An 11557-nucleotide genomic window follows, 5' to 3' on the forward strand; every position below is an offset into this window, starting at 1 on the left:
CCACAATGGATTTACCGACGGGAAGTGCAACAAGGTATCACTGATGGTACCAATGCGGTCTATAGGGTAGAAAAAGAAGCAATGCAGGGTGGAACGAATCAGGCTGTGCAACAGGCTCAACAGCCGTTGCAAGCCGATCCGTCGGCTGGCCGCGCGGCGCTCAATGTGCCAGCGTTTGCCGGTCCTGCTCATTAGACTCGTTCAAGCATTCTCCGTGCGGAGAAATACCTGTGGATCAGGAACTCTTTCTGAATAGTTTTCTGGAGACTATTTATAAATCGCCTCCTTTACCTGAAACAGAGACATGGATTCGTGAATGGGAAAGCGCTATGCGCGCACCTTGTAGTGAACGCGCACGCGCTTCAAAATCATATAGAATAGACACGGGCTTGCAGTCTAGAGCTTCGACGAGATCGTCAAAGAGCAGGCTGGTCAAGGAAAAAAGAAAATTTTACCGGACTACGGCAGCACTGTTGACCTCTCGAGGTCCTCCGAGTCTGAGGTTGAGGATCGAAAGAAAAGCGTGTCGCATAACGGCGACAAGCCGGTAAAAATTGAAAAGAAAAAGAAAAGCCCGAAACGCGTTAAGTACATAAATGGCTTGCCGGCCGATGGCGTTAGTGCGTTGATTTCATGGTCGCTTCGTTTCTCTGGCGATGATGACATGCGCGTGATGAGTTATTTGTCAGGATTAGAGGACTTATTTGTCAGCGCTACTATAGGATTTCGGATAAAGAGATGCTAAATGCTATTGGCACTACTTTTCGTGGCAAAGCGCGTTCGTAGTACGAACTTAATCATAAACAGTGGGTAACTCTAACAGAATTCAAAAAGAATTTTTCGGCTAATTTTTGTCATCGGCTTAATAACAGCTGTATAGAGAGCTAAGACAGAGATCACAAGGAGAACGCGAGCGTATCTCTGATTATGTGGCAGCTTTTCAATCGATTTTGAGACGCTTCGATCCTCCGGTATCGGACAAAAGACAAGTAGCTATCATATTGGAAGGGCTACACCAGCAGTACAAGCGTTATTTAGAGACAAAAACGTTCAAAAATTTGAGTCAATTCAAGGAAACAGGATTAGATCTAGAATACCGTATGGCGGGTTGGAAAAGGTGGCAGCGTCCACCGAGTACGGACGTTACGCTCGTGCCGGAGTCTGCTTATACCGAACCTAAGAAGCCGGCCGGGAAGAAAGCAGTCGCGACGGTAGAACAGGTAGCGAGCGAAATAGATGAGATTTTGACGTTAGAGCCAACTAAAAATACGCGCGCGAGCAAGAGGAAAGCGAAGGTTAAGGACAATGGGCCAAAGGGCGAAGTTGCCGCGGCTGCTGCTCAAGGCACCAAGCCGCAGGCGACGAATCGCTCTTCACAGCAGGCAGCGCAGCTGAATGTTGTAGCACAGCCGCCGCTTGCCCAGGTGTTTTCTGCGCCGAGCTTAATTCCGCAGCATCGGGGGCGAGCGAACGGCGATCAAGTAGACAACGCGAAAGAACAACGTCCTTTCGCTGGCGCGTGTTTCTCGTGCGGTGTGGTTGGCCATCAGAGGTCTCAGTGCCCGACCGCGCAGAATACGCGGCCGATCGCTTGTTATAAGTGCAGACAACCTGGGCACTATGCAAATAGTTGTCCACTGAAGCCGACGGAGGCTAAGCCAATATGTCAGGTATGCGATACCGTGGGGTTTGTCTTCCGAAACTGTCCAGTTTGTAATCAAGTAAGACAGGGAAACTCGGATGCGCAGCCGTCGCCCGTTTAGCGACTCCTGCTTAAGGTAAATTGAACGGGCGGTATGGATAGAGAAGCGACTAAAAAGGAAAAGTAATTGGGTTGACGCACCGGAAATAAGGAATTTCGATCCCGCTGTTAGTAGTGTTTTAGATGAGAAGTCAGGTGCAAAGGAAAGAAAACATGTCATTTGTAGGCCGGGTAGTGCAGTCACTTACGATGTAGCTGACGTGAAGCTGGAGAGATCAGATCTCGTAGTTAGTGGAGAGTTTATTTCCTCGCTGTTAAACGGGCCTATAAAGCCAGAGAACCAAAAATTAAGTAATTCGTAAGGCGAAAAACACTTGGTTTACTGTGTTAGTGCTAAGGTTGGTCATAAACAACGGGACGAGGCGACAAGCGGAACATTGCTTAAGTACGATGCGTGTAATGCTCTCAGAAAGAACAAAGTTCAGATGAATGTGGACGCTTCCACATCTAACGACTAGCGAGCTCAATAAATTCGCATATACAAAATACACAAGTATTTAACGAACCCGCTAACACTACAGTTTTGAGTAAACGTCCTGTTGTCTGTACAGACGCACCGTCCGTTTCGGTGAGGGGAGAGACTGACAAGGGAACCGCCCAACCCTCCGCCTCCGATTTTTCTGCAATTGAGATATGTTGTAGTTCATAAAAAAATAAAAGACCCGTATTTTTTTTTATCGGTGGGAAAAGCTATCTAAGAGATGAAACCCACCACCAAAAAACTACCCCAAAAGCAGTTCTATAGCAATATCTTCAGTTGTAATGAATATTTTTTTATGAAACAAAAAAACACAAGATACTCACAAAAAAAGTAACAGACACACATCAATTTGGTCCCCGGGGGTTGCAACCTCTATGTTATATAGAGGAAAAACTGTATTTTTAAGTGTAATTTTACCTTACAAAATCAAAAAATTATGTTAAAAAAATTTTAAAAATGATATTCTAGTAGAAAATGATAAAACAAAATTGACGTGTTTCGGGGTTTTCCTATTATCTATTATTTCGAGAGTGAAATACCCCTTAATGTTATTAATACAATATAAGCAGTTGTTAATCGCAGATTATGCTGGTTAATTCATGTTCTATGACGCTCAAAAAATCCAAACACATGTATACTTTTGTTCTGCTGAATAAACTATTTAGAGGGTAAAAGCTACCCCCGAAAGTTATCCCACAACACCATTTTATAGCGAAATTTTCGTATTTTATACACAGTTCTCGACGAAAGAAACTCTAAAAAATTTCAGCTAAATATATGGATTTCGTCTACAGGGGTTGCAACCCCCTAAGTCGCCTGAAAGAAAAGCTATGGTTTCAAATATTTTCTTGCAAAATTTTTTCAGAAAAAATGAAGTTTATGAAATTCCGTTTAAAATCTAACACAAAAGTATACAGTATCCGTCACCAGGGGCTGCTATCCCTTCATTGGAGAGTGAACAGAGCATTCATTTGTTGCCCTGATCCCCTACCATCCCAAACCGAATTTCCTTAAACCTTGTGCTAGTTACCCTGCCACGCCATAACCCGTAACTCCTACACCCCAATTTCCTTAACCCTCGAGCTGGTTACCCTGCCACGCTGTAACCCCAAACTCTTAACCCCAATTTCCTTAACCCTCAAGCTGGTTACCCTGCCACGCTCTAATTCCTAACTCCTACACCCGAATTTCATTAACATTCGAGCTGTATACCCTGCCAAGCTGTAACCTCAAACTCTTAACCCCAATTTCCTTAACCCTCGAGCTGGTTATCCTGTCACGCTGTAACCCCCAACTCTTAACCCCAATTTCCTTAACCCTCGAGTTGGTTACCCTGCCACGCTGTAACCCCAAACTCTTGACCCCAATTTCATCAATCCTCGAGCTGGTTACCCTGCCACGCTGTAACCCGTAACTCCTACACCCGAATTTCATCAACCCTCGAGCTGGTTACCCTGCCACGCTCGAACCCCAAACTCCTATACCCGAATTTCATCAACCCTCGAGCTGGTTACCCTACCACGCTCTAACCCCGAACTCCTACACCCGAATTTCATTAATCCTCGAGCTGGTTACCCTGCCTTGATGTAACCCCGAACTCCTGCATTCTAATTTTCTTATCCGAAACCCTGTTCTCTGTTATTCATAATCCCAATTTCGACATATTAGTAATATCTCTGAAGAAAAGGACATAAGCGAAATAATTGTAGAAGATAACGTTAAATTTATTTTATTTTTATGTTATATTTACGTTATATTAATTCGTCATTACATCTGATATTAAGATTACATTTTCTGAATATAAAAAGAAGATTCGCATTCATTATTACTGTATATATTGTTAACAATAATGATATTCTATAAATAAATGCTGTAGACATATTAGTTTCTTGCGCCATGCACATTTTATAATTGCTATTTTCTTACAAAGCTTGCAGATAGACTGTTCTGAAATTTCGAAGCAATATTCAACAGAATTGTCGAACGACTCAGGTTTTTTATCCAAGTACCCACTTTTGTACCAAGCATATTTAAATACGCTTTTATATCTAGGTGAAGATAATTGATTATATGTGATATACTGTAATTTTATAATATTATTCCTCTCATGTAAACTGATGTCTGATCCGAATAAAATAATGGCATCAGATATTGTTCTTACAAAGTTTTTCCAAAATCGAAAACCGAAAACAGCCAGTGGTTGAATTTTGCCTGTCGTACCCTTAGGAATTGTCATCAATCGAAAATTTATATCGGCTGGTGTCATTTCTCTTATAGTTCGTTCACACTGTCCACTCCATGACTCTAGTAATAAAACTGCTGTTTTCCCACAGTTAGGAAAAAATACATGTTGCAACCATGTTTGAAGTAATTCACTCAACAGCTTTCCTGATGCACTTGCTCGCAAAAATATATTAGGTGCATTGAATAGTTTTTTTGAAACAATAGGTCCAAACTCTCCGTTTGTTTCTTTTGATACCATAAAAAGGGGTGATAGCAATGTACCTTCTACAGATATTGTCGGTTGAATCGTATAACTATACGTAGTCGATGATATTGACTGTACTACTGATTCGACTGTCTTCTTACCTTTTTCGCTCAATGTTCTGCCAATATGCATTTTTAAATTGAATCCACTTTGATCGGAATTATATATGTTATTTGCACTTTTGGTTGATAATTCTGTTTTAATGAGGTTGATAAAATTTTGACAATCTTACTTTAAACTAGCCTCATTTTCAACATATACCTAAATCACATATTTAGTTACTTTACGCGATTCAATTTTATGCTTTTTTTTGAATAGTAATATCCAATTGGGTGAAGCTTTACACCAAAGCATATCTAACTCATACTTTTTTTGTAAAGCCCATCTTTTAAGATCTAAATCATGCACTGTTAACTTCAGATCTAAAGCATCTTTGAGTTATTGTAAAGTATATTCTGAAACTTTAAACAGATTCTCTCTTTTGGTTCCGCTTGTCAAAATTTGCTGTTTCCATATTCTCAACTAACGTTCTGACGTAGCTTGTTTATATTTACTCTGGACGGAATTTAAAGACAGTATCTTTTTCTTACCAGTTTCCCAGTATTCAACAGCTTTTCTTTTATATTCATTGTCGAGTAACGTATTTGTTACCGTACAAGTAGGTACCTCGGCATAGTCTACACCATGTATATCTTCAAATTGATCGTCAATTACTTCTGGATTAATATCAAAATCATCATCCATGAAACATAAGTTCTCACTTGTCTCACATTCAATACCTGAATTCGTTCCAATGCTTTTTCTCAATATATCTTCGACATAATCGTGTAGCTGCTTCTCTACATCGTTAAACATAGGTATGCTTTCTACAACCACACTTATGCGGAATGTTTTCAGTAATTTTCGAATGACGTTGTGAATTTCAATTGCCATTCTAACACAATTTTGATATTCAAAAACGTAGATGTAAAGCAAAGTTCTATTACTAATTTACTGAAGTATGATGATCGAATATCCTTATATATACTGTAAGTGAACAAAACATGATTTGAAGTTGCCACCACACAAACCGATATCAAATCAAGGTGCCCGAGGTTCCTCCACTGTTAGATCTTGGCTTATCACATACGTCAACGATTGCGATTTCTATCAAGGAAAAAAACAGTTGTAGTTCCAATCTTGCTATTTGAACCACATGAACCGCATTCGTTGATTGTGGTTTCTATCAAGGAAAAAGACAGTTACAGTTCCAATCTTGCTATTTGAGCTACATGAACCGCAATCGTTGATTGTGGTTTCCACGTCATGCCACAGTTTGATTTTGTTTTGTCATGCACATACTCGAGCGTGTTTAAGGTGGAAAATAAAAGTAACATTATCTCATGTCAGTATTTTTATATTGGCTAAAACTGCCTAGCGAAAGACGTACATATACCTATTAGTATGGTAAAATCAGTTTATTTAATGAATTTTTTCATAATAACATAATAATCGAATTTCCTCAGGGATAGTAGTAATATTTGTTGAACATAATGATTTAAAGATGAAATTCCGCGTAGCTATTTTGAACTTCAAAAATTTGCATGATTTCGTACTTGCATTTGCTATTTCCTACCTATACATAAATATACGTAATTAATTAAATGTTATCTTCTATAAAAAATGTGCATATGTCCTTTTATTTGAAGATACTATAAATATTTCGAAATCGGGATTATGAATGACAGGGAGCTGAGTTCCGGATTTCAGAAAATTGGAATGCAGGAGTTCGGGGTTACATCAAGGCAGGGTGACCAGCTCGAGGATTAATGAAATTCGGGTGTAGGAGTTCGGGGTTAGAGCGTGGTAGGGTAACCAGCTCGAGGGTTGATGAAATTGAGGTGTAGGAGTTACGGGTTATAGCGTGGCGTTAAGGAAATTCGGTTCGGGATGGTAGGGGATCAGGGCAACAAATGAATGCTCTGTTCACTCTCCAATGAAGGGATAGCAGCCCCTGGTGACGGATACTATATACTTTTGTGTTTGATTTTAAACGGAATTTCATAAACTTCATTTTTTCCGAAAAAATTTTGCAAGAAAATATTTGAAACCATAGCTTTTCTTTCAGGCGACTTAGGGGGTTGCAACCCCTGTAGACGAAATCCATATATTTAGCTGAAATTTTTTAGAGTTTGTTTCATCGAAAACTGTGCATAAAATACGAAAATTTCGCTATAAAATGGTGTTGAGGGATAACTTTCGGGGTAGCTTTTACCCTCTAAATAGTTTATTCGGCAGAACAAAAGTATACATGTGTTTGGCTTTTTTGAGCGTCATAGAATATGAAATAACCAGCATAATCTGCGATTAACAACTACTTATATTGTATTAATAACATTAAGGGGTAGTTCACCCTCGAAATAATAGATAATAGGAAAACCCCGAAACATATCAATTTTGTTTTATCATTTTCTACTAGAATATCATAATTTTTTGATTTTTTAAGGTAAAAATATACTTAAAAATACAGTTTTTCTTCTATACAACGTAGGGGTCGCAACCCACGGGGACCAAATTGATTTGTGTCTGTTACTTTTTTTATGAGTATCTTGTGTTTTTTTGTTTCATAAAAAAATATTCATTACAACTGAAGATATTGCTATAGAACTGCTTTTGGGGTAGTTTTTTGGTGGTGGGTTTCATCCCTTATATAGCTTTTTCCGCCGATAAAAAAAATACGGGTCTTTTATATTTTTGTGAACTACAACGTATCTCAATTGCAGAAAAATCGGAGGCGGAGGGTTGGGGTGGTTCCATTGTGAGCATGGCTCAGATGTACCTTTGCTAACGACGGAAGAGTCATATCAATCCCTAGTAGCCGTGGTCGAGAATGGGTTTTTCTTGAAGGCTCTTTTCTTTTCAGTCAGTGGAGTAGTGCGCCGGTAGTTGTACGGAAACAAGACGGAGGTTATAGGTTCTGTCTAGATTTTAGGCCGGTTAATAAAGTGACGAAGATTGATGCGTATCCAATGCCGAGCATGGACTCAATCTTGGGTAGATTGCGTGGCGCGGTTCATCTTTCAAAAATCGATTTAAAGTCATCGTTCTGGCAAATTTCACTCTCGGAATCGAGCAAGTAGTACACAGCTTTTGCAGTACCGGGATTAGGTCTCTGGGAGATTAAAAGAATGCCGTTCGTTTGGTGAACGCGCCGGCAACGTTCATGAGAGTCATGGACGCACTTTTTTGACCTGGATACGAACCGCATGTTTTCTGGTATGTTGACGATTTATTGGTAGTTAGTACTGATTTCGATAGTCATGTTGTTTGGTTAGAAAAAGTCTTAAATAGGTTAGCAAGTGTAGATTTAGAGATTAACTTCGAGAAATCGGACTTCTTCTGTACTGAAATAACGTACTTGGGCTATCGCCTGGACAGTGAAGGTTTGCGACCGGATGACAATAAAGTGCAACCGATTGTAGATTATCCGGCTCCAAGCAACGTGCTTAGTTGCGCCGCTTTCTGGGGATGGTAGATTGGTATTCTAGGTTTATTGAACACGAAAGTGATATCAAAGTCCCTCTGACAAAATTAATTCGTAAAGATCAACCGTGGGAATGGGGTGAAGTACAGCAAGTAGCATTTGAAAGGTCGAAGCGCGCATTGACTGAGGCGCCTGTTCTTGCGCGCCCGGACTTCACGCTCCCTTTCTACTTATATTGCGACGTATCATCTTTTGTGGTTGGCACGTGCTTAGTACAAATATTCGAAGACGGCGAGCATTCAATATGCTACGCCAGTCGAATGCTTAACACTCATGAGCGTAATTACACAGTTAGTAAGATCGAGTTTCTAGCCGTTCTATTCGCTGTAAAGAAGTTTAGACCGTACATAGAAAGATCACACTTAATTGTAGTTACTGATCATAACGCGCTTACGAAAATTCCGAATAAAAGAGAACTTACAGGTCGGTTAGAAAGATGGGTATTTGAATTTCAACAGCATGATTGTGAGATAATATACAGGAAAGGGGCTAAAGTGCCTTGAGTGGCGCCTTACGAGGGTGGTCCGATAAGTACTTAGCCTACAAAAGAAAAACGAAAATTTTGGAAAAGTGGCGTTTTATTTTTCAACATAGTCTCCTTTTAGTTCGATACACTTGGCTCAGCGATGCTCCAACTTCTTTAACCCGTCTAAAAAATACGTTTCCTCGAGGTTTGAAAAGTAGGCTTCCATGGCAGCGATTACCTTCTCATTCGACTCAAATTTCTGCCCGGCGAGTGACTTTTTCAAGTTTGGAAACAAAAAGAAGTCGCACGAGGCTAAATCTGGAGAATACGGTGGATGGGGCAGCAGTTCGTAGCCTATTTCGACCAATTTGGCCATGGCGACGGCGGAGGTGTGAGCCGGTGCGTTGTCATGGTGGAAGAGCACTTTTTTCTTCGTCAAATGGGGCCGTTTTTTCTACAATTCGACGTCGAATCGGCCCAATAATTCGGCATAGTACAGCCCAGTGACCGTTTTGCCCCTCTCCAGGTAGTCGATGTAGATCACACTTTGTGAATCCCAGAAAACGGTGGCCATCACCTTTCCGGCCGATGGGGCAGTCTTCGCCTTCTTCGGCGCACTTTCGCCGGGTAAAGTCCACTGTTTCGGCTGTTCCTAGGTCTCTGGTGTATGCCAGTGGATCCATGTTTCGTCGACTGTCACGAAAGGACGCAGAAACTCAATCGGATTGCGCTTAAACAGCGTCAGACATTGCTCTGAAGTTGTCTCACGGTTGCGCTTGTTGTCCGGAGTGAGCAAACGCGGCACCCATCGCGCCGACAGCTTTCTCATGCCAAAAATTTCACGCAGGACATGACCCACGCGGTCATTTGAGATGCCTACGATCTTAGCTATCTCGCGCACCTTCAATCGTCGATCTGCCAATACGAGATCGTGAATTTTTGTCACGTTATCCTCCGTGGTATCCGTTTTCGGAGCACCTGGACGTGGCTCTTCAAAAATCGACGTGCGACCACGTTGAAACTCGTTAAATCAATTTTTGACGGTCGCCAACGAAGGAGAAGAGTCACCGTACACAGCATCCAAGCGATTTTTGATTTCGTTGCGCGATTTCCCTTTCTAAAACAAGAATCGAATCACCGACCGATACTGCTCTTTTTCCATTTTTCAAGAATCAACGGACACACTTGCTTTCACACGCTCTCAAAAATAAACTACAACTCCGATCCGGCTGAAATCTTGACAGTAACCATCGAGAAGGTTGTACTACGTGATAGAATATTTCTTTTGCGAGAGTGGCGCCATCGGCCGGTGAGGCTAAGTACTTATCGGACCACCCTCGTAGAGGCACGTGCATGAACTTTTGCCGTGGAAGCCTCTTCGACTCCAGGGGCTCGATCCGGCCTATCAATTTGTAAGGACTCGTCGACCGGGGGGTTACGCGTCGGCTGGCTACTCGGCTGATGAGTGAAGACGAGAACATGAAAAACGCGTTAACGTAGGACGGAGACGACAGAGGGCGCGGCTTGACTGTCTTCCTGCAACATAGAGTCGCCGTTGCACTCTAGGGACCCGGAGCCGCCGCTATCGGTTCGTGTGATTGTGCACGCTGTATCGGTGGAATCCGACCAGCGTTCCGTGGCTACTATGGTTCAAGCGGCGAGTCAATCATTGACTCGAAGGCCTGGGCCCCGTGAGTGCGTCGACGGACCTATGGAGGTAGAAGAGCCGCTGCTACGTCCATCGTCTCCTCTGGCCTCGTTGCTCGTTCTCCCCGTGCCGACAACTGGGTATGCCTCGACATCATCTGAAGTAACTCGGTTTGTAAGGCGCGGGGAAAACCCTCCAGTTGGGTCGGCCCCGGCGAGTGTGCCAGTAAGGGCTGGCGCTTCAAGTGCAGTTCGGGCTCGTGAGGGGGGCTTTTCTCCGGGGATTGGCGTCTGTGCCATGGGATGATCAGCTAGATCTCCCGTCGTTCAGGTGCTTCAATTGCTGGAAGGGCTTTCACCGCAGGGCCGACTGCACAAAGCCGCCGCTCAGACTCGACGACTGCCGCAATTGACGGTTGGACGGTTGGACACAACTGTCAGCGATTGCCTACGATGTCGCTTGGCATACTCGCTGGAATAAGCGAGGGTTAATTCTAGCCCCAGAGATGCCCCAGCTTTGGTCTTGAGTGAGCCGCTGCCCAGCGTCCCGTCTGTCCCACAAGACAGACCGGCACCACAGCAGGCTCCTCAAAGTCAGGGACCAGTGGCAGCGGGGCAGATGGTTCCCCTGGTCACCACTCCGGAGGTTACCCGAAAACCGCGCCATCGATCGGGTAAGGCTTATCGAAAGAGGCTGGCAAGTAAAAGCGCTCGTCAACAGACGAACGGCGCGGAGTCGCGGTCGCGAGACGAATCCAGTTCGCTCTCGACGGGGGTCGCTCCGATGGATACATCGGAGGCTGCCCCGATGGATACGTCGGAGGCTGCCCCGATGGATACGTTGGTGGCGCCCCCGGCGTTAGTAACTTCTGCGGGTGGTTATTGGCTCAATGGTGCTGGCGCCCTTACACCGGTAGCCGAGGAGCTTAGGGCCCTCAGGCTCAAGTACCTGGAGGGTAACCGTTAGTCGTCGAGTCTTAAGGTATGGTATTCTCATTAGTAACTTAGCTGACTTTAAGGGTGAATACGCGTGCAGGGTATCTTGACGCATCGTCGACCCGATGGTTGAGTTTATTTCCTTTTACGGTACATGGACCACGCGTTTGCCCTTGTAATTAACCCGTGTAAAATTTAGTCGTCGTTATTAAGCTAAATCTTCAGTTTTGTTCTTATACTAACTTAAAATTAAT

At 43.0% G+C, this 11557-nt stretch overlaps 1 protein-coding gene across 1 annotated transcript; it reads left to right on the forward strand.

Moving 5' to 3' along the window:
* The first annotated feature begins 745 nt into the window (after positions 1-745).
* On the forward strand, positions 746-11334 carry LOC131675280 (uncharacterized). The gene is made up of 4 exons (XM_058954207.1): positions 746-778; positions 873-1098; positions 1255-1670; positions 11089-11334. The coding sequence occupies exons 1-4, from the start codon at positions 746-748 to the stop codon at positions 11332-11334; spliced, it is 921 nt and encodes a 306-aa protein (XP_058810190.1).
* The last annotated feature ends 223 nt before the right edge of the window (positions 11335-11557 follow it).

This window comes from Phymastichus coffea, unplaced genomic scaffold (assembly GCF_024137745.1).
Source record: "Phymastichus coffea isolate CEN01 unplaced genomic scaffold, Cenicafe_Pcof_1.1 PCOF00018, whole genome shotgun sequence".
Taxonomy (NCBI): domain Eukaryota; kingdom Metazoa; phylum Arthropoda; class Insecta; order Hymenoptera; family Eulophidae; genus Phymastichus; species Phymastichus coffea.